A 27,998-nucleotide genomic window follows, 5' to 3' on the forward strand; every position below is an offset into this window, starting at 1 on the left:
ATAAACTTTACTCGGGAAATTGTCAGAAGGTTTTTTGGAAGAGGACTGTTCACACCAACAAGCTCCGGGCAATTTCCACGGTTGTGCAATTGCCCTGCTGCCCATGGCTTCAGCACCACTAAAGGGGTCCCACACCAACCAGCCCCTGCCAACAAGTCCTGAACATTTGGGAGTGAGGGAAAGGAGCAGCCTGGTCTAGGGTGGCCACTTAAGCTGGTGACCACTCCCAGCTGTTGTGGCTATCACGATCTGCTCTGGGGCTCTTGGCTGGGCAGGTCTTCTGAGGTTGACTGGAAGAAGAGCAGAGCCATGGTTTGCCAAAGGCAGTCAGCAGGCGCTGGCAGCCGGTCGGCAATCAGGTACGTTCCTACCTCGCTTCAGCTATTTCATTTATGTGACAGTTTGTGGGAAACATCTGGCACGGCATCTGACTGACACATCTCCAGCTACAGAAAGCTGAGAAAAATCAAAGCAGCCACCAGGGATAGCAAAATACGGGTTTATGCATCTTCAGCCTCATTCTCTTCTCTCAGCCACCAGACCTGCGACAGGGGTAATTCAGCTAAGTGAAGTGAAGGGCAGGCTAAAGATAGCGTGAAGTTTGGTTAAAATGTTCCTGCTTGATGAGACTTTTCCTGAACCAGGCCACCCAGGTTCCCCTATCTGCACCATCGCTGATTTGGTGTATGATCCTGGGCAAGTCGTTTTCCTTTCCCTCACCTCACTTTCTCTCTCTAAATGAGGGAAACAAGAGACTGCTTTGGTCACACATGTTGACATCTGCCATGGTAAGATAGTGACAGCCATTCTGGCTCCATCGATGGTTGTATGTAACTTTTGGTGATAGTTCAACAGCCAAATGTAAACCAGGAACAGAATCTGGAAGGTGAAATGTTTCCAGCCCAGCCTGAATGTGCAGAGCATGTTTTTAGAGCAGATGATGAACTGCTGCAATGGCTTACCATTGCCAGTGGTGGGGACTCCAGGGAGAATATCTTCAGGCAGCCTGGATGGTTTTCTGACATTAAAGGCAGAGGTTCTAGAGGACTAGAAATGTGTTTGAACATTCAGCTTTCCTTCATCCAACAGCTGATGTCCTCACTACTACAAATTAAAGGTAATACTATTATGTGAGGGAAACCCAGGTCTCTGCAGGGCTCAGACGCACAACCCAGTTACTGCTAGCAAACAAGCTACCTCATGTCAGCTGGGATGTGGTAACTCTGCAGGTACTTGCTCCTGCAAGCAATAACAATAGCTCCCTACAGCAACTCTGTGCTATTTCAGTTTTGCTTTCCCCACCACAAGAAGTACCATTCCACTGCCTTTACAAGAGACGAAGCATGCACGCGGTTGTAACAGTTGCCCAGCTCGGTTGGGCTGACAAGCACTAGCTTGTCAAACGGCAGTAACTTGATCGAATGTCTGAGCACTAACTTTGCAACTTCACTTAAAATGAGAAGACCTCTTTGGAGATGTGTTCATTCTTAAGACATCATAAAAGTGGATGTGGTTGTACGGCAGCAAAGTTCAAACAGGTAGCCCACAATCTTCTCCCCACGTCTACATGAAGCTCTCCAGCTTCTTAACCACTCGCTGCTGCTTCTATCCAAAGTCAATGCTTAAAATACTCTCTGCTGTTGGAATACACCAGAACAGCCCTCCTCCCACATCCAGCCCCCACACAGAACCTAAATGCAAAAGAAATAACAAAAAGAGTGGTTTTGGAAATAATTAGGTCAATTAGAATGTAACAAGGAGAGTGGTCTAGACATAGATGGCATTTACATTAGCAACAAACTGCTCCATTTGGGTTCTTCAGTTCAACCAGCTATTTAATCATCAATTCATCTATGTGAATTCTTAGCAAATTAGAGAATTTGCTAATTTAATGTACCCTGAAGGTGGTGACTAAATTATGTATCAGTCACTGATGCCTGCTCTGTCTAAAGCATAAGAGAAATGCAGCCAGATTCTTCAGAGAGGGGCTTTGGTGTCACACGCTCTCCAGGGCTCACACAAAATGCTGCATTTTAGAAGGGTCTGTAAGGTTGAAAAAGACAATTGGGTTCTGCATCAGCCAGTCTCAGTTTTGTTTAAACTTTCTTCCCTGAAACCAGAAGACCATGCGCAAAGCCACCAATAAAAGAGAGAACTGAAATAAATTTCATTCTCAACATGTCCCGCACTGCGAAGTGGCAGGTGGCCATTTTTGAAGCCAAAGGTAACGAACAATAATCACTTCTGTAAGTGACACAGTATAAGCAGATCTAGAAGCAGGAGATGGTATAGGAAACCATAGTGTCCTCTTGCATGATCTGCTGAGACACTAACCCTGTGGCTTGTACAGCACTTCTGCCGGGACATACAAGATGCCATCAGCCTCTCCTAGTGGGGCTAACCCTTACCTGGGTGAAACCAGCCCCTGTGGAAAGCCTGCACAAGGGTTACCCATCACTCGGGTCACTCCTCTAACTGCAAGTGGCACATAAAATACTATCTGTCCTGGCTTTATAATTGATGCCCTGCCAGAAGCCAAAGTGTCCTTCCTCTGGGGCTCAGACGTGATCCTCTCATGCCCTTCTTCAGGACTGACTTCAGGTGAGACTGAAGTCGAGCTCTGAAGAAAACAAGTGTATGGCACATCTCTGAAAGGCATCTTTGCAGAAAACATGGGTGGGGAGGGAATGGGAGATGAGGAAGTTGAGTGGGGCACAAATGTGGGAGGAAAACAAAACCGGAATTTCTGAAAAGTCTAATTTTATGCTGCGCCACCTGTGTGTTTTACCCTCTTTCTCATTCAATTTCATTTTAGACTCAGCAGTTTGAGGAAGCCTCTACTGTGGCGTGAGTAACAGATTGAGGGTTCAATCTTGGGCCCTGTCTGGAGCAAAAAAGATGGTATTATTTGTCACACACGGTAGCTCTGCTTCAATATCCCCCAGCAAAGGGCATGCTCCTGTCTGGTGAGACTAGGCTGGCAGTCCCAGAGATCCTTTCAGGTGTGGTGGATGGAGTGGTACCTCTACAGGTAAGAGGCAGCATCGTTCCGGTGCGAGGTGCGCTTTGTCAGCACTCCGTCATCTGCAGGGGGTTCTGAGAGGTTCCGTGGTGACTTGAAACCAGGCTTACTGTCAGAGTTCAGGTGCTTCTCGAGTGGTATTCAAATGCCTAGAGATATAGGGATGGGTGCAGCCTTGGCAAGATTTTAAAAGCAAGATAAAGAGAAATGAATAATTAGGCATCTGACTGGAGCTGAAAATTCACATCCCTCCTCAGGATTGGTGAACTGCTTTGGCTAAAATAAGATGCAATTTGAATCTTTGCCAGTTGCCTGTATTAAACTGAAGTCTCTTTTTTTTTTTTTTTTTTTCCTCCTTAAGATCAGAGATTGCTTTGTTCAATGTTGGAGCACGTCAGAAATTCTTCTGTGATCCTTGGAAGTCTAAGTGGGGGGAGCAGAGAAGGAGTTGCCATATTGCTGCATTTGGCACTGGGTGCAAGCGAGCGAATGCTGCCTGCAGGTGTGTGATGCAGTGGGGATTTTGATAAATTGAAGAGGCTGCAGAGCTGCAGGTACCCACCTTGCTACCTCTCCACGCCCGTGTTGGGACATTTGGCTTGGTTCAATAGAAATGCCAAAGGCAGCGTCCCCCTACCGCCCCGGCGCTGGCTGCTGTCAGAAAGGTTTGCCCTTCAGCCCAGGACCTTGCACGGAGCCCAGCTTTCTTCCACAGCCACTTGCTGGCTTTAGAATGACTTGCTCCATTCCCGGACGGACCTGATAACAGCACAGAGCTGCCTGGCCCCAGGCCCTCGGGAGAGGGGTTACAAGAAAAACACCCCTTGACTTCAGCAGAAGTGAGATTATTTGGGCAACAAATGAACACAGCAAGTATAGGCTAACACAGCCAGATCTGAAATGAAAATAAAGACAATTTCAGTACTGGGTTGCAGTGGCTGGTTGAAGAATTTGGTCACATGGCAGGAAAGGTCACTAAAGAGAGCTCTTTTAACAGAAGCTCATTCGTATTTTAAACTGGTCACATGCCTTTTCATTTGTGTCTTCTCTGATGCAAGTCTCCCCTTCATCTTTATTTACACTGGTCTCTTTTCATATTTTGCTGTGAATTGCAAGCAGACTTTTCTCTATCAGCCAGTTTGAAGGGGTGGCAGAGGCATCCCCACTCAACTCCTGTTTGCCCTGTGTCCGAGAGGAATCATTTTTCCTAATGAAAGAGCATTATGGCAATCACGTTGACATGACATATGACAAAACACATATGCTGACTGATCAAGATCAATTCTAGAAACAAAGTGTAGCACGCGAGTGTTTCTACTTTTCCATTTGTCTCTGCAGCCAGGCACACGTCAAATATATTCCATCTCACATCACAGACCAGAACAAGAGGTTTGCATCTAAAACAGCAGGACTCATAGCTAACATCATCGGAAATGTTGCATAGTGATGCCACCGTAGCGAAACACAAATTTCTATCCGAGAAACATATATCATGCTCGGAAGGATAGCAGCGTTTGTAAAAGCATGCAGTACATAATGAGAATTTCATCACAAAGAGCAAGGAGACACGTCAGTGGCTACAAAGCAATAGGTTTAATTCATACCTGAGAATAATTTGATCCCGGGTTTTCCTCCACACTACTCACTACGCCCAGAGAGCTTGTATGAACTATTGATGGGCAGAAATTGTTGGGGACTTAGGGCATTTTAAGATCTGACTTTCTCAGCAGTTATGAATGCCAGAGTGGAATGCTGATTAGCTCTAAGATGACATATGCATTAAAAAAAAAGGACCCTGAGAATATAATAATCCAAGGCTACTTAAAATGAAATGTGTTTTTTTGTAAACATTATGCAAATACTGATTTGGGGAATCTAAGCTCCGTTGAAAGCTGGGCTGAATGCATTCCCAGGGAATGTGCAGTTAGTACCTGGACTGTGATAAGAATACAATAAGCGTTTTCGACTATTGCTAACGACGAACAGAAATTCAAGCTGTGTGGGTCAACGTGGTGACTCAGCAATCAAAGTTACTTCATCCTGCTGCAGTCAGGGGACTGCAGTTTGGTCTCCAGCACCACGTTTAGGATTTCCAGGGAGAACAGGAGATGAGTCAGGGAATTAGAGCAACCTTGCATTACTTAACTAGTGCTTGTGGCTTGATCAATGGCACTGGGAAGGTTCTGCTGTACGGAACCCCTGCAACAGTGTCGCAGTGTGCTTGCTGTTACAGAGTGCTGTGGAGGCTGCCAGTGCTGTCAGATGCTGGGGGGAAATAGGGGAGAGAAGGAAAAAACATACGGTCAGCAAATAACATGAGAATTTCAGTAGCATCACATGGCAGATAGTATTTACCTTATTATGCATGAACTCATGCATATTGTATCCCAGCTGTGATGCCGGCAAACACAAAACTTTATATCCCATGACTCAAAAATACTGCTGTTCTCAAGGTACAGCAGATCAGCAGTAAACTGGAACACACACAAAACCCACCACGTTCCTAGGGCAGGAGTGTGTCCTCACCAGTCAGCTGCAATGTCAGGCAGGTATTTAACAAATGCCTGGGTACAATGAGCAAGGTCTTGTTTATCAATTAACATACATACTATTAATTGGCTCACATGTCAATTTTAATTGAAGTGATTTGTATTAATAACGGTCGTCTGTGCAAGTTGTATGGCATACCTGCAGGGATCCGTGCTTGCTCCTGGGCTTAACTTTTAGCAGATATTCTAACCTAGGAAATATCTTCACAATTTCAAAATACGAATTTTTTGAGCGATAACTAGCTGTGTAACTGATGCCTATTTGTTAATAGAACCTCTACATGGAAACCCATCACCTAAGAACTATGTCTGAAACAAAACCAGAATAACAGCATTATGTAAGAAACTGTCTAGCCGAAGCCCTGTCATAAAAAAGCCCCAGTGACACACATAAGGGGGGTAACATTATTTGCAAATTATAATAATAGCTTTCCACATCTGTTCTCATGAAGAGGGAAAGCTGTGTCGCTGCTGGTGTTTTATTTAAGGTTTGAACTCATCCATCTTGCTTTACATTTTGTAAAAAAACCCTATGACTCTCCTCATTTTACCTTTTCTTACTTTGTTAAAGGCAATGTTGTAGCTCAGGTTACTCTGGGGTTGTCATCATCCCAGGATCAGGTTGAGCCTCTTCTGGAAGTGAATTGTCCCAGGTGTGCTTTCAATTTAAAAATGACTCTGTGAGGACAAATATTAGGGTAATCACAGCTGCTTCTGAAGATGATTGTTATTTTACCATTTAGAAGATTGCCAGAGCTCCCTGGTGCTATGCAGCGTCCTGGCACCTTGCAAGAGGTAACGTCTATCCCCAAGGATTCTATAATCAAAAACCAAAGAAGGGACTGGGGGAAGGGAATTAATCAGTGATTGACTTTCTCTGCATTAAATACAGGAGTGTCTGAGGTACGGATGCAGTGACTTGGTTACGTTATGCAAAGAGGCTATAAAAGAATTGGGAACTGAAAGTAGCCCTCTTCCATCTAAATTCGGACATGCTGAGTCATCAGTCAATAACAAGACTGATTTCCATGGCAGTAGTGTTTGGAGGCTGTAATCAGCCTTCATGTCCTATTATGCTGGGTGCTGTGTAAATATAGAATAACAGATACTCTCTGTAGGCATGTCCTTAAACAGATCCCCGCTGATTTCAGTGGAACTCTACACATCCAGAAGGATACCCTGGGGTAGATCTGATTTTCTAAATAGGGATGAGATGCAGTAGGCGGGAGTATAAACCTGCAGGATTTATAGGGAACAGGTTATAGGTAATGGGATCACAGGGGTGCCTGTGTGAGGTATGCAGTGTAGCAACTTTGTTGATCCTTGTTTTATTTTTGAAGAGGGTAAAGGAACAAGGGAAAATCATAAACTTTTTTCAGTGGGAGACTGGAACCTGTATGCTTTGAAGTATCTGAGTACCGGTGTTTTACTGACTTGCAAAGTTTTCCTGGCCAAGAATAAATCAAAAATACTTCAAACAACTGCAGCAAAACTCTTTTTCTCATTTTTTCTCATAAACCGTCTTTAGGAAAGAGTAACCTCTTTGCTGACTTAAAAGGTGACATGGTGAAAGGTACATGGAAAATAAAGATGCTATAATGAGAAGAACCGTGAGCACGTTCAGAGGACATCTGCTGAGATGTTATCGGTGGCACAGAAGCCCTGCCCATTCCATTCGGTGACATCATTTTCTACAACTGCCAGCCTGTCCTGGCAGGCTCAGGGGCTGCAGCGGGAATGCTGTGTGAGAGCCAGGCTGGATGTAGCAGAAAAATACCCTGGGCCCGATTCCCTCCCGGCTGGCAATGAGTGTGTGGCCAAGGAGCAGCCGCTTCTCCAGCTGAATGCAGATGGCAAGGCTGAGGGCAGGGAAGACTGCAAGGCAGGTCAACAGATTGATTTCTTTCACAGCTGCCTTTATTATTTTTATGTTTAGTATCTGTTAGATAAGCACCAAGAAGGTCCTGCAGAGACTCCCCTTGGCACTGGGCACGGACGTGCCAAGAGGTAGGTCTTGTTTCACACAGCCCCAAAGGGATGGTCGCATTGTGATTTGTGCAGGCTCTTGGTGGACCCAGCTTAATGGGTGAGCATTCTGTTCAAGGCTGGGTTGGGAATTTCAGCAGACAGGCAATGTCGGACAGCTTGAGGCCCAAGAAAACCAGTTATGTGCTGCGTATGGGGGGGGGGGACGGGGCGGGCAGGACAACTAAATAGGTCCTTGTTATATCAGCACACAAGCAAGTTTTTTAGCCTGAATTTTGCAGTGTTTGTGCATGTGCCTGATTCTTATTCCTAGTATCTTCTTAAACTACTACTTCTTCCTAGTATCTTCTTAATTTCTGGATGCCTTCAGCTCATGTGGCAGCAACGTTTTCAATGCCTGTGTCTACATTGAATCAGGAGTGTGCTTTTAAAGCAGATCTCCTGATTGTACCGATTCACTGTGCTTCGGTCTGTATCACACGGACCAGTCTAGGAGTGCATGAACTGGGCCTCCTTCCAGTGAACCTAAACCAGTGAGATCCTTCAGACCAGTCCACATGAACTCTGACCACCACTGGGCAAGCAGTCCCTGGGACCCCGTTACAGCTAGCCCGAAGCCCCCCCCCCCCCCCCCCCCCCCTTCACTGCAACACCTTTGGTGTGGAGATGGGATCCTCAGCTCCCACCGGATCACTCCAGAAAACCACTCCTGTGGCCAGTGCTGCTCATGCATCATGGGTTGCTGCTCACAGGGAACTGCAGGCTGGGGTAGGGGAGAGGAAGAGGATTTGGGCTTGGAGGGGACCCTGTCCCTCAAAACAGGACGGGCAATAACTCGCTCCGGCCACAGGGTGCAACAGCCACAAACCTCTCTGTAGGTGCAGCTAAGAAACCCAGCCTAGATGTAGCCAAAGGGTAGCAAAAGCACTTGAAAGCTTTGTGACAGTAAGAAGTCAAGCAGAAAAGGAGACCTCAGTGATTTCAGTGAGGGCAAACAGTAGCAGGAGCTCAAACTTGGTTAGACATGAAAGAGCTACAGGACAGAGATACTTAAGCAGCAAAAGATATATTTTAAATATATATTTATTTAAATTAATAAATGATTTATCGAATATAAAAATTACTATCAGGACTCTTCTTTCGTAGAAGTGCTTCTTGTGTGATAAATAAGCAGAAACTCATCTGGGCTTTTTCCTCCATAAGCTGTTGCATTTTATTTGGTGTCTGATCAGCGTGGCTGTAGAAACAAGTACACAACAGGGCTCTGAAGTAAAGAGTGCACCAAAGATAGGAATTTCTTTCTTCGCTTTTCCTGTTTTTATTCATGGTAGTGTCATCTCTTACCTATGAGTGTGAATACAGATGAAGACATCGCTAAGTGCAATTTTATGTCTGAAGTAGCCAGAGGGTCAGACCAGAACGATGCTGAAATGATCACTTCTGCCCTTAAAAGTTTCCAAAGGATACAATTTTGAAGTGATCCAAAGGACAGCAGATCTTCACGTGCATGCAGATGCCATTAAGAATGCACTGAAGAAATTAAAAGCAATCCCTTCTCCTCTAGCGTTAACATGCAAACAATAAAAGCCCCTACCAGTCCACTGGATAAATGTCATATGTATGACATTTTAAAGGATCTAGGAAGCCCCTGTCACCATGATGCCTCAAACCTTAACAGCTCGATTACAGCTCTTGATCTCTAGGAAAACTGCACGTATCATGAGGAAGATGACCTGCTCTGCACTGGCTTTCCCCTGGAGCTCAATGCAGCCAGGACCAGGGCCCCAAGAACCCATGGCTGTGCCAGTGTCCACATCCCGCAGCGTGGCCGCTGCTCCTTCCACGTTTCCACGTGAGGACTTGCAGGGGTGATCAGCCACTGCAACTGCATCCAAAGGAATATGCCCACATTGTATTCAACTCCATAATTTTGGGTTTATAGCAGAATCAGGGTTGGGTGTGTGAGAGTTGGGAAAGCAACAGGAACCTGACAAGTTTTTATTTTTCTTTTAATGTATGTCTATACCTTCAGCATTTCAGTCTCAGAGGATTTGCCTTTCTGACTGTAGTTAAGAGCATGATGTTTCCTCCCACAGATCATTGAAATTTCAGCATTTTCAGGTATCTTCCCAGAACTAAGAACTCCCGACATGTTACTTTATAAGCAGTGCAGCGGTTTGAAGCAGACTTCAGTCCTTCAGATCAAAGACCATGGCTTATGATGTGTCTCTACAGTGCTAATGCTGCCTGGTTCAGACTGGGGCTTGTGGTTAGTACTGTAACAACAAAAGCAACTGCAGTGGTGTATGGGACAGAACTGATATATTTGCTATTTTTATATGTTCTATATCTAACTAGCGCATTTTCTATGCAAACCAATGCAGTTCCTGTTTATATACCAAATTCTCCAGAGCGTGTTTGCTGCCCCTTGTCATGGCTATGCTTATTCCTGGTGAAGGGGGCTGTGCTGCTCGCACCGTGGAGTTTGTCAGCAGCATTAGTGACCCAGCCAGAAGAGCTCTTTGCTGGACTCTAAATGCAAAACGTGCCTTCTTCCTCCCGCTCCAGCTGCAGAAAGCAGACTGCCACCCCGGGGCTGCCCAGCTTTAGCATCCTGGTGACCAGGAACAGAAGCTGGAAACCAAACCTAGGTCTCCTGCCTGACCTCTGCCAAGGCCTTTAGCAAGCCGTTGGGAAGAAGAGCTCCCCAAAAATGCTTCAGCAAACAGGCATCATTCAGCTTGCTGCTCTTCACGTTACCAGTTTAGCTGATGCTTATTCTTGTAGGAAATTCGTTGGGTAATTACAAACATAGTCATACAACTATTGATTCACAAAATTAATTTCTAAAAAGTAAAACTACAATGTTTCAGTATGACTATATTTATTATTTTTTCCAGATAGCCTGTTATAGTTTTGCTATTGAGAAATAAACCTTCAAACACTGGATTCGTTCAATTTTAGAAGCATAACTTGTGTTCATTATATTTGGTGCTGTGAAATGCACTTTTAATATGTATTTTTATTGAGCTATATTTTTGTCTGAGACCAAACCTGAGTTGTTTGTTTAAAAGCTATTAATGCCTAGACTGAGATACTAGCTCTGTAATTCTAACAGGATGTCATATAGTCTCTTCCTTTGAGTACCTTTGAGTACAGCCCACCTTTTAAAAAGGGAGGAAGAAACTCACTGTTGGCCCATAAAAACGCTGTCATTACTTGCAATCATGGAACAGAACTTGTCCTACTGGGGTTTAACTCAATAATTCCACTTCATCTTAACATGCTAGTCTTTCTTCTTATGCTTGACTGGATAAAGAACGTTTTTATCCAAAGCTGCAGAATTTCAATGTTTTAAAATAACTTCAAGAAGTTACATTGAATTACATGTTACTTACCTATATATATGTTTAAAATGGATGAGAACAGGAGTGCCTGCTCTCCTGCTGTGGTATCAATACACTGTTTGGCAATCAATCATTCTTTGCCACTAAACCCCTGTGTTCAGTATTTTCAGGTAATATAAATCTAAGGAACAATTGATGCTCCTTATTCTGAAGCACTTAATAACCTGGAATCAACACATATGAAATTTGAGGAAGCGCTCTGGGAAATCTAGGGACTTCCCTGAAAATTAAGGTTTATAGACTATAATCCTATTGATGATAACTAAGTGATAAAACCCACATTGTTTGCATTTATAACAATTCTTGAGTGATTTCATTGTTCTCAAAGGAAAAAAAAATGCTGCTTTTGTTCATTGTTAATACAAAGTCACTTTTGTTGTTGCAGACCAGGCACTTCCTACTTTACCTGGGTATTTTTATCCACAGCACTTTGCTGTGTTTGAAAGATAAGCCCTTACTCCAGAATCTGAATTGCACTTTCCCCTCAAATCTGGGGCATGTCAGGTCCAGATCGGGATCCAAACTTTCTAGTTTGGGCCTGTCTTTCATCATGGTAAATCAACAGTCGGCAAATCTAAACAATCTGTTCGTGTTGAAATTTTGGGGTTTTTTAATGGTACTTCCTTTCTAGCAAACAACAGAGGTTTATTTTGTTCTCTTCAGGATGGAAAACTGTTTACTGTATAGCTTTATTTTTTAAACTGCTGCTTCATTTGCAAGGGGAAGTCCTAATGACCTTGCTCACCACGCCGCCTGGGAACTTATCAATCAGGACAGGATTTGGCAGGAAAGCAAGAAAGCTCTCCTGCAATCAGATATATTACCAGAGATCCCCCTGCCTGGACAGAAGTGTCTTACAACCAGTGAACTCCTGTACTCACACATGCTCTTTATTGCTAGGTGTAACTGCAGTCTGAAGACTCAACATGAGCTCCTAAATGAATTTCCTTCTTGTTTTTGTGAAGTTTGGTACATGTCCTCTGAGCTGCCTGCAAGATTTGCATACTGTCGATTAATTTAAGTTTCAATATATTTTTAATGTCTACCTCCATTTTAATCTACACTGGATATTCTGTACATAATGCACAGTGGGTCGAAATGCAATCACAAACCCAGGTTTTTCCTTTCCACGGCCTTTGCATCTTAGAGACCTCTCACAGCCATTTCATTCTGCCCCGCTATCAGCAGAAATCTTTCCACTGACTGCAGCAGATGAAGATCTGACACTAAACGAGGTAACTGAGCCTGTACCACGGGGTTTGCTTATTCTGCTAATGCCTGAACGGTACATTTTTAAAACTGTGCTGAAATATGCCACAGTAAACCTAAAGGTGAACCACAAAAAATACAATGCTGGTGTAGCAGGAAGGGCTGTTCCTTGGTGGGAAAGGCAGTCTCAGCCTTTATCCCTCCACCACGAAGAAGAGTGAAGCCTCTTCTCCTCTCTCCCAGCGTTGGCTCCTGTAGCACACTGGTATACCCAAAATCCAGCCACCCATTTGACGCTTGGGAACCCTTGTGACAGATACGATTAGGCAGACCTGGCTGATCAAAACGAAAGAAGAAAGTGAATTTCACTGAACATGTACAATCATTCAACTGATGTGGTAGAAAAGCCTCTTATGATATCAAATAGGCTTCCTACCCGTGAAAAGGCAGAGTCGTAGTCCCCAGCTTTACCACTGTAATGCGTTTTATGCACCTTTGTGTTGTTAACAGTGCAAAGCTGTGGGAAGATGTGCTGTTCTCTCAGGTCCAGCTAGCTTCCGAGTGCAGAAATGCAGTCATTGGTGATCCCACATTTCTGAAGAAACCCCATCAGTTCTTGCAGCCCAGTTGGTGTTTATGGCACTATCAATTAGGAAATAAACAAAATCCCTTAATGACCAAAGAGGCCAAATTTTGATGCTGGAAGTGCGGAGAAGTAACAGATCTGTTGAAGACATTTCCACAACATCGTTCTTCAGAGCAGAACGGCTCTTCAAAAAAATCTCACAATATGTTGCTGTGCGGTAAAGCAACAGCTCAAGTAACTGGTGGTGGTGGGAGCCATTCCTGCTGGGAGAGCGGGATAGCCTGGAGCGCCGCACCCGTGCTCACCGGCCCGGGCCCTGGGGCCACCGCCCACCCTCCCCACCGCTCAGGCCCCCCTGCTGCCCACCGGGGGGGTGAAAAGCCCGCTGGGGCCCGGGGCACCGTGGGGTGCCATCAGCTGGCACACAGGCAGGCTCCGAGCGCAGGTGAGCGCGCTGGCACCCCGCGCTGCCGCTGGTGGCCCCCCGGAGGTTCACGGGGCCCTGGTCCTTCCCCGAGGTTGGAAGGCGGGGGGCTGCCGGGCCTCTCCCCTGCGGCCGGGCCGGCCCCCGTGTTTGGGGCGAGTTGCCCACGCCCCGGGCGCCAGGCTCCTAATGCTGGCGGCTTCCCGCGAGGCCGGGCTGCGAGAGGCCAGAGCACCGCGCAGGGCCCGAGCGCCCGGCCCAGCCAGCCGGGACCGTGCCGGGGGAGGGGAAACCCCCGCCGCCGGGCCGGGCCGCGCCGCGCCGGGGTCCGGAACCGCCGCGGGGCCGGCCTGGCGGGTGGGCGGAGGGCGCAGCCCCGCCGCGCCGAGGGGCGCTCCGAGGGCGGCGAGGCGGGGGCGGGCGGTGAAGTGCCCCCCGCCCCGGAGAGCGGCGCGGCGCGGGGCGGCCCCTCGGCGCGGCGGGCGGGAAGCAGCGCGGCGGCGGTAGGACCCGGCGGCCGCTCCCCGGAGGATGTGAGCGAGCGCCGCGGAGACGCGTGTGGGACGAGCCCGGCCCCGGCTGCGGGAGCTCGGTCCGGTGGCGCGGGGGGAGGCGGCGGCGGCGGCGGCTGTGGGGGGGGGCTGCTGAGCGAGGCGAGGGGCGGCCTCCCCCTCCCGGCCGGAGGCAGGGCGGCGGCGGGGGCGAGGCGGAGCGGCGGGGAAGGCGAGCCGGCAGCCGGAGCGGGCGTGTGAGCCCCATGGGCCGAGAGCCTGCGAGAGGGGGAGGAGGAGCCGCCCCGCCGCCCGCCGCCCGGGGATGGTGAGGAGGCGGCGGCTGCCGGCAGCCCAGTGAGGCCTTCGCTCGGCACCCGCCGGAGAGCCCGCCTCGCCAGCCTCCCCCTTCCCCCCGCTCGCTCGCTGGCTCGCTCCCCCCTTCCCTCCCCTTCCCCTGCCTCCCTCCCCGGCTCCCTTCCCCTGCCGCCGCCACCCTCCCATCACCTCCTCCCCGGGCTCCAGCCATGTAAGTGACCCGCTCCCCCGGCTGGGAAGGGCTGGGGGAAGGAAGCGACGGGGCCGGGGCCTGCTCCGGTCGGCCGCGCCGTGCCCGCCGCATTGTGCGAGGCCGGGAGGGGAAGGGAAGGGAAGGGGGGCGGCCGCCCTCCGCCTTCCCCGGACGGCGGCCGCTGACCCGCCTAGGCCGCGGCGGCGGGTGGGGGGCTGCCCCGCCGCCCCACCGGGCACGGCCGGGTTGCGGCGCGCCGGGGCGGCTGGGGGGGTGAGGGGGGTCGGGCTGCGGGCGGCCCCCGGCCGGCGTCCTGCCGGCGGGCCCGGGGCGGGCAGCAATCCGTTGGCTCCCGCGGGATGCGGCGGGGGGGGCGCGGGGGGAGCCCCCGGCGGCTCTCGGACCTGCCCCCACCCGGCCTCCCTCGGAGCCGCGGCCTCCAGCGCCGGCGGGGGCTGGGGCCGCCCGGGACGTGCCCGAGCATCCCCCATGGAAACGGGGGTGGCGGGGGGGTGTGTGTATTTCTAAAACTGTGGCAAATAAAAGTAGCCGAGTGCCCCCGCTTCTCCCACCTCACCCGCCCCCATTTTTTCCCCTTGTCTTCTGTAGCCGCGTTGTTCAGCCCAGCTCCGCTTTGCGGACCACTGTTTGCCGACGGGGGTGTGATTATCTCCGTGGGCATTTGGCGTGTGTAGGTGGCTGTGCAGCGTTTGGGGACTTGATTTTTATTTTTTTTTTTTTCAGTCTTGTTTTGCAGAGCTGTAGGGAGCTGTCTGCAGATACACCCACCCCCCCACCCCCACCTCAGGTGAAATTCTGCAGTTACCAAAATGTTCTCGGAGACTTCTAGGACTTTTACTTCTGTTTCCTTCTAAAGCACATAATTATAATCGAGTATATGAGCGTGCTGTGACTTTTAATATATTTTACTGACAGTATGCTACTGATGCTGATGCAGCTTGCACCTTACAGTATCCCCCCTGCTCCTCCCACCCCCCTTGGGGAAAGTATTTAACTGTTATTTTTGCTTTGCTCTCCTACCACCTTTTAACATTTAAGAAGCAAATCCCTGATTTGCTCTTGTTTGTTTTATTTATACCACAGGAGGGATGTACATTTCAAAATACAGTTATAAAGGGGAGTTACTAACACTTAATTCAGAAGAATATTTGTTTACAGGTAAATAAATTTGACATACTGCATGACTAGTAATTACTTTTATGTAGTAGTTAATTTCCTGATGACAGCCACAACATTTGTCTGAGTTAACAGACTTAAAGATGCTGTGGAACTACCTTTGATTTTTTTAAGTAGGAGGGTTTTTGTTGTGTGTGATGTTTATAGAACTGGTTTTGGTGTGCAGCGATGGTAAATCAAATTCAAGAATTGATCCAATGTCCACAAATAACTTATAGCTCCAGCATTCACTTGCTGGCTTATAAAAATGTCCTGTAAGTGATTACATTAAGAATTAAATAGGTTCATGACTGACGTGGTTTGTTTGGGGACAGAACAAAACTTCTGTTATAAATACGTCAAAATGGAATTTGATTAAATGCATCTCAAGTTGGTACAGAAGTTCTGAGCAGCACAGTTCTTAAATTATATGAGCAGAAACTGTAAAAGGGCTTGTTTGGGAACATAAAGAGGATTTTGTCTGGGCTGTGTCTTTGACAGAGAGGGTATGAAGAAGTCTCTTTTCTGCCATCATTCAGTTTTGAAATAGCTTAGTTTGTCCTATCAAACCGTAGTTGTAGTTGCAGCTCGGACAGCTGGATGTCGTAACTCTGGCCCCCTCACCTGAACAGTGTCAACCTCCTGTCTATTGATCAGTGAAGGCATGAGAGCACAAGTATTTCACATTACAGTTTTGTAAACCTAGATTAGATGAACAGATTGAAAGAAAAGTGGATGTGGCTTTAGAGATTTTTTGTTCTCCACTTACCATTTTCCTTGTAGCTTAGTATCAGAGAAGCCTTTCTGAACCTTGTGATAAGCCGCACTTGCTGCCATGAAGCGTAGACGTGATGTCATTCGTCGCAGAACATACGGTAGCAAATATTAGTGACCACACCTAACTCATGGGCCACAGTATGTTTTTGTAAAGTAAGCTAAGATGCTGGAACAACCTGGTCCTTCGAACACCGTCTGCCCAGATTCGGTAACTGGGTCATGGTGCGAAGCTGCTGCAGGCTTAGAGGGCCCTGAGCACATTGGAAGTGCTGCTGCTCCTGCGAAATATCCAAGGCAGGATTTGTGCAATGCAGGAGATGTACTTCACTGGTCAAAGCCTGGTGGGGACACGTTATCTCTATGCTCCACTTGAAATGTTGGCTGGAGCCCAACTTTGTTGTGTCAGTGCTGTTCAGGTGCAGTTGGCTGTCAGCTGTGAGCTTACGCTGGGATGTGGGATCTGCTGTGGGAAGAGAGCATAGGTTGCTCATGGTATAAATGTAATGGGCCCAAACACACACACACACACCCCGCCCCACTCCAGTTACTGCGTGTCTCATCTGCTCTCATGACAGTGTCATGTGGCCAGGGTATGCAGGCATGAGCAGCTGGATCCTTTTTTGCCTGGTGCTGGTGCTGTGCATTGTAACAACACCTGAGGATGTGTAGTGCGTTAGGAGGGCTCAGGGTATTCTGGGAGCATCAGGACTGTGCCACACCAGGGCAGCGGGCATCAGTAACTGGTGGTGTGATGGGCAAACTGTTAGTCCTGGAGCATGCTTTGCTCTAACCTGCTTTCTGATCTGAGCTAACTTGTAGAGCCTGAGCACAGTCTAACGTGCCAGGTGAGGCAGTGGCAGGACTGAGGTTGGTGAGTGTGATCCACATTAAGTCTCTTGCTGTCCCTCATGAAGATGAGGTGATGACCGTAGATGCTGCTTGCATCCTGTAAGCTTAGGTTTTGGCCTCAGTATTATGGAAGAATTCCTTTCAGAAGGTGAGCATAATAAATGGAAGAGAACGAGCGAAGGAGCTCTGATGTAACTCTCCCAAATACGGAAAAGATGGTTCTGCTCCACCTTCAGTTGGACGGTTGGTTTGACTGACTCCTTAAAGCAGGTTTTGCTGCTGCTGCAGTGCCTAGGGAAGTGAGTTATCTCAGTATTTATGAAGAAGTTAATAACCTTTAAGGAATTAATATACACGTAAAACCAGTGTCACCGTGATACGATGCTGATGTGCTGTTCGTGATTTACTGCACTTCAGCATGTGAGGAATACGTTGGTATTGAAAAAGGTATTACAGAAATGCATATTGAAAAACAAGCAAACATCAGGCTAAGAGAAAGACTGAGTTGTTTAGCTTTTGACAGTATTCAGTCATGTGCAGACACAGGCTGGAGCAGCCAGGTCATACTTACCTCAAATGCCCTCAGTTCGCTGGGAACCATTCCTAGATGGCCATAAATGAGGACTGTAATCATTCTTTTTTTTTTTTTTTTTTTTTTTTTCCTTTCCCCCTCTAAGGATTTTATGGAAAAGGAACTTTCTCTGGTTTACGCATCTTCAGTAGTACATTGACCTGTAGTTAACTTGCTCTTCTATTCTGAGAAATCGCTCTTACTTGCTGCCACTGTCTTCAATAGCATCTTTTACTAAAATAGATATATTAGGCACAGCTTGAACTTAGTTTTAAAATATAGCAGATAAGAGTGGGTTTGCTGCTGTTGGAACTGTATATGGACATCTTTTTGGACAGCGAGAAGGGATCCCCAGCTCTTTGCAGTGTGAAGAAAAATAAGCTTAAGTTCCCCCTTACAAAATACGTGCTCTGGCATAGCTGACCGAAGGACTGAGGTGGAGCCCATGCTGCAGTTTGGTGTCGGGGAATGTTTAGTGTTTTCCCACTTTGTTGTGCTGTACTACCCAGTCTTCTGTGCGTGTCTCATTTATAATACCCCCTACCAACTTCACCACCCCTCTCCCCTGGAAGGAGACAGGCAGGTAAGGACACATCCATGATAGCAGGGTTGCGGTAGCGAGTGGGGAGTGTTTCTTGGGTACAAGTTTTAGGGAAAAGGCAGTCCAAACTTTTTGAATGCTGCAGAGAGTAGAAAAAAGTAGTTCCTCTGAACTCTGAATTTCTTTGTTGATCTGCTTTTTTTGGGCTGTATTGTCATTCAGATTAGGAGATTTCAGTTTGGATGGGAGCAGGAGGCTGCCAAGTGGTAATTTTGGCAAGCGTTAACCCAGAAAACCTGGCGTAAGTTAGCTGCAGATTGCAGAATTTTGGGCCTTCGCACTTTTTTCTGTTTTTAGTAATAGAATTGGCCTTTCTACAGACTAGTTTGGCTTGTAGTTTCCTTCTTTATGTATGGTTATTGAAAAGGATATTGATTGTTTAATGCAACTAAATTGTTGAATTCAAGGTGCAGAGGTAGGTTGCACAGTCCCTGTGTTCTATTATGGCACGTTAGAAGCATTAACTTTCACACCTGGGTGCTGCATTTCCAGATGTAAGCTGTGATAATCTTAGGGGTTTTGTTTAACACCTTGCAAATGGCTTGATGCTTAAACGAGGCCTCTAAATGAGGTCTGGTCTACCCTTGACACGAACAAGTAAGTCTAGCTTGCGTGACTATTGTGCATGCAATTTTGAAAGGAGAATGAAAGCCTGCAGTGGTCGTCAAGTTCTACCCTAATTCCTCTGGAGCCAAAGGAGTTTGTTCCAAGGTAACTCTGGCAGCTGTGGGTTACTGGTCTCTATTCTGCAGCATATGGTGTTCTCATATTTATTAATGAAATTAAGGCATTCTTACATGTCTTTTGTTCCAATGTCATTTTTTTGTGTGTGTTTTCCCTCCCTCAGGCAAACATCTTATCTGTTTCTCGGAGTTGATAATTATAGCCAGTGAGATATGGCAGATTTGTAATTTGAAAAAAACCAGCCCCACAACTCCTTGTTTCTGGGGGAAAACCAGAAAATAAAAGTGTTACTGGAAAAACTGAGGAATAGTGATAAACCGTGAAAGTTCATAGGCAAAGTATCAGGGGAGGGACTTCCTTTCTCCCAGTCTATTTCTGCTGGCAGTGGTGGGACTTGTTCAAATTTGGCCTCCCTGCTTTGAAGGCTGCCCATTTCAGAGCACTGGCGATGTACGGTACAGAGCCCTCTGGCCCAGCTGGGGTTTCAGTTCTGGGTTGGATTCATTCAGATCACCTGTTTCTTCCATCCAGGGTTGTGTCTTAATGAGTTATGGGGAATTAGTTGCTTTTTTAATCGAGTTTCTGATGGATGGATATCACCTGTGTGCTCAGAGATAATTGATACATGTGTGCCAAATGCATGCAGAGATGGTAAATATTTTTCAGGTGGGAATGTGATGTCTCTGTGGTTCAAAAGTGACTGCAGTAAAAAGCAGGTCTTTGGTGGCGGGTGACAAATGCTGCTGAGTTTTGTTTTATTAAACTTCTTCGTTACTGCTGGGAATTTGTCACCAATTACATTTTTTTGATCACCCATGTAATACCAAATTGAATGGCGGTATGGACACTTTGGAGAGCACAAAAGTCATTAAAGAAAAACAAGCAGAGAACGTTTGTACCACAGGCAGAAAAATAATCGGATTCAATTTAGAAAAATAATAAAAGCTAATGCATTTGGGAAGAGATTACTTTCAATGAGGGAGAAAAACGCAAAAAACATTTCTGTGGTAGTCAGCCATGAGCTAGACACGTTTTCAATAAGATACGGCAATTTTAAGCTATTTAGATAGGGACTTCATCTCATAAAGCAGAGGAGTAAAAATCCTAAGTTGTATTTAGATGTATTTGATTGCAAGGAAGACAGCAGCAAACTGCGATGCATTCAGGGAAGAGCAATAACATTGATCAGGGTGCTCTAAGGGTTGATTTAAGATAACAGAAAGGTATGTGAGCTTATCTGAGACTTTGTGTACCTCTAGCAGAGGCAGGAGTTATAAATAACAAAGGTAGAGAAGACACTTCCTGGGGAGTCGAGGAGATCTGAGTGGGATTAACAGGATGATGGTGAAGGTAGGAAAATCTGAAGCAGGGTATTGGGAATTTTTACTGCCAGAAGTTTATCTCTAAGATGCCTGTGTGTTGCTAGTTGATAGACTACTATACATTAGACTGTAAAAAAAACACACCTTCCAGAAGAGGTTCTAGAAGTCGTCTTATCAGGAAATACTGAAAACTGGACTTTGTGAAATCTCAGAATCGTTATTGTTGTGGAGAGTGAGGTGGTGTTGGAGAGATGGAGGTCTGCTGGGCAAGAGCTTGCATCAGCCTCTTACTCAGACAGCGTCTGGTGATATTGTGAGTCTGTCCACAATTGATCTGCTCAGTGAAGAAGCAGGACTTCAGCAAGCATGTATTTTGTCATCTCCACCCACGAGATACAAAAATCCTCGTAAAGAGCTAAGCCCGCATTTAGGATTTATAATAATAATAATAAAGTGCCCAAACCAACAACCCAACAATGAAACCTACTCCCTGTTGTATCCCTTACTGTACATATGTGACATACATCAAAATGACAGTTCACTCTTCTTTTGATCCTTTTAGAAATAGCTGAGAAGGAGGAAAACGGGAAAAAAAACCCCAAACCATCCCTTTTGTGGAGCCTTCTGCAGGAGTTCAGGAATTTCAACAGAGTGATCTTTTGGCATAAACTGGTTTTTCAAGAGACATTCCTGCCATTATGAATGAAGTAGCAATAGTGAAGGAAGGGTGGCTTCACAAACGAGGTAAGTGTCTCTTCACTCCAGGACAGTAGACTGACTTTCGTGTGATGATCTGTCCTTTAGCAGCATGTCCTCAAATAGTCTGCTATTTTTCCATTCACCCTAACGGGCAGTGGCATGTAAGGAGTGTGCGTGACTTTCTCTCAAGTTTGAGAAATCACACATAGAAGGGGTTTTCTTGGCGTGTGTGCGTGTGTGTACGCTCACTGAAAAGTGTCAGCTGCTTTGAAAATGGTGATAGAGATAGCAACTTAGGAGGTACTGCTTGGAGCATTAAAGGTTAAATTGTTCTAAATTATTTTGGTTTATATGTAAGTCTGCAGCTTTTCTTTTTATGTTGGAAGGTAGAACTGTCTTGAGGTGGATCTTCATTTGAATGGTGAAAAATACGCCTGTATTTTGTGAGCAATGCTGAGCTGTTGCAGAGACTTGCTAGAGAATGCGCCGTTTGGTTTGAGTCTGAACCGTTCTTGGTACCAGTGTCTTAGGAAGAATAACCTTGAGTTTGTGCACCCTGTGCATTTCTGTTGTACCACTAATGGTGTTTGATTTTTATTTAAAAATCTTTATTCTTGACTGGGTGGCAAACATGAAATAACATAGCTATTAGACTTCAAATGTCTGATTCCCAAAACAGCGGGGCTGTTTTTTTTTGGGGGTAAGGTGGTGTTTGTTTTCAAGTACTGCAGCATTGCTCCTATAAGGTACTTGACTTACCTGTTTCTTTGTATTCTGCTATTATTTCTTGGAAGGGATTGAGCAGTGTTAGGTACTTTCCGTAATACCGTCATTTTTTTGGACCAAAAACAGAATCTGTGTGCTCCAGCAGTAGGGAAGCTCACATGGTTCTGCAGGCTCAGGATTTTTCTGGAGGGTTTGTAACAACTTGCCTGAAGGTGCAAAGGTGTAGCATAATTATTTCTGGAAGAAAATGGAAATATATTATCATAACCTTGATAAAGGCTGGTGGTTCTTCTGCAACAGTAAGAAATTTCTAAGAATTTGGAAAACATGATGATAATCTGTGTTTTAAAAGGGTGAAAATAGAGATTTCTAATAGCTGGATGTGCAAGCCTAGCTTAGCATATTGTCTGATGATGTGAAAATGTTTTGATAAAGTTCTTTGTTTGTTTGGTTTTTTTGTTCTTGTTTATTTCGGGTAGAAATGCCTTTCCACTCATTGTCTTAACTCATTCAGTAATTTTGGTGTACCCAGGCTACCTTGTTCTGATGAAGTATTTGAGAATTATGCTGTGTTTGGGTAAAACAGGAGAAAGTAACACAGAATTATGCTTCCCATTCCCATTTATTAATTTAGAAACTCTTCAAATCAGAGAGATAAGTTTTTAGTTTTAAATGAAGTGATTAAGCTTTTTTGTAAACTAACTGTTGTTACAATTCTTTCTGCACTTACCTGTAACTTTAAAAAAACCGAAGTGTTACTCTGAGGAGCACTGAATGAAAACCTGAGGGAGAAGCATTTGTTTTAAAAAGTAAAAAATCCTGGGGAAGAAGCATTTATTTTAAAAAGTCAAAAAATCTGGGGGAGAAACATTTATTTTAAAGTGTGAAGCTGGCTTTGCATTGTCAGGATGATTCAGAGGCAGATGTGCCTGAAACTTTGAAACAGTTGTGTTGCATTTCAAGCTTGTCTGTATTTACTCTTGAGAATTTACTTTTCATTGTTTCTAGGATTATGATAAAGCTACTTTCAAGTAAGGAGACCTCTGGAGGAGCTCTTAGTAAAAGATGTCCTGATATTTTTTTTTATTTTTTTTTCAATTACCTTAGAGAAACAGATTATGATCTTTGATGGTTTGCTGATAATATTATGATGAGATTATCTGCTGAACCCATTTCCAAAATGTTACTCTGCATGTTCTGCATATTTGAGACTGCAAATTTGTGCCCAAATGCCCAAACTGTTAAGCAGGTGTTTTTTGCATGCCAGCTTTCCTAATCTTTTTAACCTGCTCCCCAATGCCTTTTTGCCTTCTTGGTATGTGCGGTGACACCTATTGCATTCCACTGCATTGACTTTCCAGCTGTTAATTTGGCGTTGTCCATGCAAGGAGGATTTTAGAAAGCAGTGCTATCTCTCCTCCTCAGCGTGCCAGCATGTCTGCTCCGTTACTCTCTTCTTGGTTTTTGTAGCTGTTTCAGGATCAGTTGACAAATTCAACTTTGGCTGGGGGTGTGGGGGAGAACAACTGATCCACTTGTATGCGCGTGTGTTTCCTAGAGGGTTGTGTTTTTTTTGATCATGTACGTTCACTGCCAGACCCTATCAGTTTGCTGGCTCTGCAAGATCAAGTGCTTCAACCACAGGATGTTTCCAAAACTGATGTCTGATACTGTGAGCTTCTGAAGTTAAGGCATAAACAGTAATTACTGCAGGGAGGGACTGCTAAAGAAGGATTTTAGATATAGGAAACTTATGTTGTTTGCCTTTTGGATCATTTATAAAACCAAAAGTTGCACTGCATGTGTTCTTTAAAGATCCTAGGGCTTTCCACATGCAGATATTTTAAGTAGTGACTGGCCAAAATCCAGTTTGGGCAACGATGCTGTCTACCTAACGTTCCCCTATAGCTTTGGTTGGATATGGTGTTTTGTAGTTCACGTCCTGAGCAATTGAACAGCATGACTGTGTGCATTTAAAACAGTTGGCTACATCTCACCCCAGCAGTGGCTTAATTTTGGTGGGTTTAATGATTTGTGTATGTGTAAATCAGGCTGCAAAGTGCTCTGGAGCCCTTCTGGATGGCAGGTGTACATAAGCATAAAGCAGTCATTAGCAGGAGCAGGTGTTTTGGCCTGGCAGGGAAATAGCAGGGCTTTCTGGAATTGTGGGGTTGTTTTCTTCTGTCAGCATGCTGTACATTTCTGTTTTTGTTTCCAAGATTAAAAATACAAATGGAGAAATGAAATTAAACATCGCTGCCTGGCCGAGAGCTCTCAGCAGTTCTGTAAGTCAGTCCCTTAAAGGAAGCTGTACTTCCAGTAGTGCAGATGTTTGTTTATGCAGGGGCCAGAGTCATCTCCATGACATGTCTAGTCTCAACCAGGCAGAAATAGAATAATTAATGAATGAACTTCTTTTTCCCCTTTTCCCCATTGGCAGCACTTTGGTGCTGTTACACAGTGAGGCTATACTCTTGTGTGAAGACGGAAACAGTAGTGAAAATACTAACCACTCTTTGAATAACTGCGTGGCTGAAGTATTCCAGCACACACGTAGAAAATGTGAAGAAACTCAGACTTGGAGTTGGTGTATGTGTATGTCCGGAATGTGTAGTTCCTGATTGTGTTACATTGAAGGTTATTTTAGTAGGAGAGGATGGGGAAATGGGTCGATGCAGAGGTGCTGTAATTGTGATTGGATATGAGGGGAGAAGGAGAAAATTATCTGCCCAGATTGCTGCTTGTTGAGCTCTGAGGTTATAGATTTTCTGCGTATGTGTCGTGAATATCCTTAGTTTTGGTTATGTGTTGTAAAAGAGGTATGCCCAAGTGTACTTTAGTTGCTTTACTGATCCGTTTTAAAGATCTTGTTGGATTTCTTGCATCTTTCTGCTCTGGTCCTTGTTTATAAAGGTCCTTCTATTGTCTTCAGTCTTCATCCTGTTTTTTTTTTTTATTATTATTTAAAAAAAGTCTTTCTGCAAGGCTAACAAAGAGGGGGATTGTGCATTTTGATACTCTGTCATCTCTGTCTTCCCTAGTATGTCCGGCTTTCTTATTAGGGCATAAACTTGTATAGAAAAAGGAACCTTTTGGAGGCAGGGAAAGAGGGGGAGGGAAAACTGTACACTGACATTTGAAAAAGGAAATAGAGATCTTGATTTCTCACTCTGAGAACTCCGAAGCAATTATAAGCAGCAGTAGAGACTTGTGTATTCATCAATTAATATGTAGCAGCAAATGTGGAGCTACTTTTTGCTTTGTTTTTAAATAGGTTATAAACACCATACAGTAATTTTAACAGTGAAAACCAATGTTAAGTTGTGCGGACTTTAGGCAGGTAAAACTGTTTGGTTAGGAGTCAGGCTTCCAAGATGATGAAAATTACTAGAGGTCCTTGAATGAGAAATTACACACAAGATACTTATTATAGGAATTATACAAAATATCTTTATTCTACTTATGGAAATACAACTTTAGTTTTGTTCAAAGACTTATTTCTGTAATTAAATGGAGTGATACAAATGTCATAATAAATAACCAGTAGTCCATTGTGATTTGTCTTCCTGTAGCTTCATTCATAAAATGAATGCGGGATCCATATGTAAAATACAAGCCAGGAATTAAATGCTAATTGTTGCTTTTTTAACTTTCTCTAGGAGAAATGCACAGACTGTGAACTTTAGCTTTGTTATTTTGAGCACAGGTTCATACTTTGGGTATTCTGTTAGTATGAACCAAAATGGGATCTTATAAGGTACGAGCAAAGTTAACTTTTTTTTTTTTAAAGCCAGCAGATCTCTTGTGTTGCTGTTTTTCTTCACCTCTTCTTTCTTCTCTCTTTTCTGTTCTCACCATGTTCCCTACCTCTTTGTGTGTGTGTGTATGTGTGTCTTATTTTGGGGTGTTTTTTATTTTGTACCATGGTTTCTGCCTGTCCCTGGGATGTAGCAGTGCACTTTCTTGATGGCCTGTGTAGCCAGAACCTTTGAGGTTCAGATTAGTTCAAGGAACATCTGCCTTTCATGGTATTTCAAAGGAGTGGCTGTGGCACTTGATACAAAGGATCCTAAGACACATCTGAACTCTGAGGATGCCAGCTATGGAGGGCACAGCTGCTTCAGAGGAAAAACTGGGGGGAAGAGGAAAGGTAAGAAACAAGGTAGGGGCTCAACAAAGAACGGAGGGGTTGTAACAGAGGGAAAGAAACTGATGCCACTTCCAGAGCTGAAGGGTTGAGTTTATAGGGAAATCTGTTGCTCTTCTTATTGGAAACAAAAGATAAGCTGTGTCAGTTTGTGGTTTTTCTTGTGTGTCTCTTTTTCAACACAAGGGGCAATAATTTTGCAACGCTAGCTCTCGGTTGCTTTTATTTTGCTTGCCTTGTTCTGGGAAAAGGAGATTGGGGAGGAACCAGGAAATTGTTGACCAATAAATCTGACCTTGGTGGTAGACAAGATGCTAGAGACATTAAGAAAGGATGAGATCACAAAACATCTGGAGAAATATGAGCTGATAATGGCTAGTCAGCTAGACTTTTGGAGGGTAAATCTCATCTGATGGAATTATTTGTGGAGAGATCACAGGAAACAGGCTGGATCCAGTGTACTGTGAAAAGTCTGTTTTGGATGACAGGGCATTCAGATGCTGAGAATTACCTAGTACAGTGTAACTATACTGTACTACATCTTTGAAAGAGCTAGTGTAACCTCGAGATTGCTCATCTTCCTTCCACTGAGCAGACTTCTTAAGTCTTTGACCATCTTTGTTACTTTCCATTGTCCTAGAAAAGTCGTTGTTCTGGAACATTTTTTCATGTAGCAAAACCCATTCTTTAAGCCACAGCTTTACATTTTTGAAGGGCGAGGTATTTATTTTTTTCAGTAAAAATTACTCCCCCAAATTTTTATTCTTACATTTCCCCCCACCTTTTTTGCAGAATACTTCTAGTTCTTTAGAGAACTCATGCTAGGTTAGATGTTTTTCTTTGTGATTGTAAACTGGAATTTGCATGTGAGTGACACCAAACACACTCCTGCTTTGAATGGCAAAGAGGATGAGCTCAGGTGTTGATGCCCACAATATTTATGTCAGTCCTGGAAGTTTACTTTCATATTCTGTTTCATTGTACATCAGAAGCAAAACAAACCAGGTCTCAATTTTATCTCTAAAAGTGGGGTAGCATCATAAATTACTGTTACTTGTTGTTAAAAGAGATTTGAGAATGAGAGATGTAGCACGTTGCTAAACCTGTTAAAGTCAGTGTGAGAATGGTTGGGTTATGCAGAAACTGCTTGAATTGGCTTTGATCCTCTTTTTTCATAGTTCCCTCATTTTCAAGAAGGAAAAGGTAGGCCTGTGCAAAAAAAACCCCAAAAACAGTTGTCCATATGTGGTTTTCTGTTCTTTTTTTCTCTCAGTAAGCATATTGAGAAGTCATCAGGTTTGGATTTAGGAAGAAAGAAGTACTAAGTGAGTATGCTATTTTGAGGTAAGGGAGAGCACGAGAGTAAAGCTTGTTCGTTGTTCTTGCAGGAGTGGTTTTAGGCAAGGTACAGTGCCACGCATTTTAAATTTGGTGCCTTGTCCTTACTTGAAAATATTTTCTGTAGCCTCTGTGATGGATGCCAGAATGTTCCCTCCCTTCCAGCATTCCCTGCTGGCGGTCCCCCTGCCTAAGCACCATCATTTGCACTCCTCACTTGTGCCCATGGCTTCCCCTGCCTAAACTTCCTCTGTGTTAGCACACTTAGCCCTAGACTTCACCATCTGAACAAGCTGGTTAGGACTTTGCTCTTGGAGCAATACATGGTGACGTGCACTATATCTTCTTTTATCCACTTTTTATGTTACTAATAATTATCTTCAAAGTTAGGATGTTCATTGGTCTCAGACTCATTCAGAAAACAAACCTGGATATGTATTGGAAAGAGAAATTTGCTTAACATTCGAACATTTAATTTTAATGCATTTTAAAAGACATAGCATTGTCAAAACAAACAACTGTCAGCCTTCTGGGTTTTTTTTCTCCCTTTTAATATTAAAGTAACTGATTTACTAAGAAAAAATAGTTAAATCGTATTTAAGTAGTCTTCTCTCATGGGGGAAAGACAGGAGGGATTATTATTTTCAGATGTATTATGTTACAGGTACAATGTGCCACTTAAAGGGGGAACAAAAACCAGGAAACTATGTGAGGAAAGAGGAAGAAAAAGAATGGAGAAAGAATAGCACCATATTAGGTGTGAAGTACTGTGCTTCTGTGAGAAATATTTACTGCAACTGAAAGGGGGAAATAATGAAGACCAACTTTGAGTGCAGTTGGAAAACAAGTTACGGAACTCTGGGATTATTCTCCCACCTCTTCAAGTTGAGCCAAAAATGTGCAAAAGATAGCTGGTCAAACAA

At 44.7% G+C, this 27,998-nt stretch overlaps 1 protein-coding gene and 2 long non-coding RNA genes across 6 annotated transcripts in view; 2 read left to right on the forward strand and 1 right to left on the reverse strand.

Annotated features, from left to right (window-relative positions):
- Positions 1-796: 796 nt before the first annotated feature.
- Positions 797-15,283, reverse strand: LOC308067835. The gene is made up of 3 exons (XR_013929770.1): positions 14,182-15,283; positions 12,610-12,815; positions 797-12,509 (listed from the first exon to the last, which is right to left on the reverse strand). It is a non-coding gene; the product is annotated as an uncharacterized lncRNA (long non-coding RNA).
- AKT1 (AKT serine/threonine kinase 1) overlaps positions 13,578-27,998 on the forward strand; it is a 74,750-nt gene continuing 60,329 nt past the window's right edge. Inside the window, exons 1-3 of one of the 4 annotated variants that reach the window (XM_080397338.1) lie at positions 13,580-13,716; positions 15,290-15,364; positions 20,728-20,909. In XM_080397338.1, the coding sequence (XP_080253464.1) occupies positions 20,864-20,909 (46 nt within the window). In that variant the 5' untranslated portion in view covers positions 13,580-13,716; positions 15,290-15,364; positions 20,728-20,863. Of the gene's footprint in view, positions 13,717-14,063; positions 14,204-15,289; positions 15,365-20,727; positions 20,910-27,998 lie in introns of those variants that run through there. The other 3 variants (XM_080397337.1, XM_080397339.1, XM_080397336.1) reach the window with 3 other exon arrangements.
- Positions 20,916-27,998, forward strand: LOC308067834. The gene is made up of 2 exons (XR_013929769.1): positions 20,916-25,740; positions 27,011-27,998. It is a non-coding gene; the product is annotated as an uncharacterized lncRNA (long non-coding RNA).

Source organism: Falco punctatus (assembly GCF_963210335.1).
Source record: "Falco punctatus genome assembly, chromosome: 7".
In the NCBI taxonomy this organism is placed as follows: domain Eukaryota; kingdom Metazoa; phylum Chordata; class Aves; order Falconiformes; family Falconidae; genus Falco; species Falco punctatus.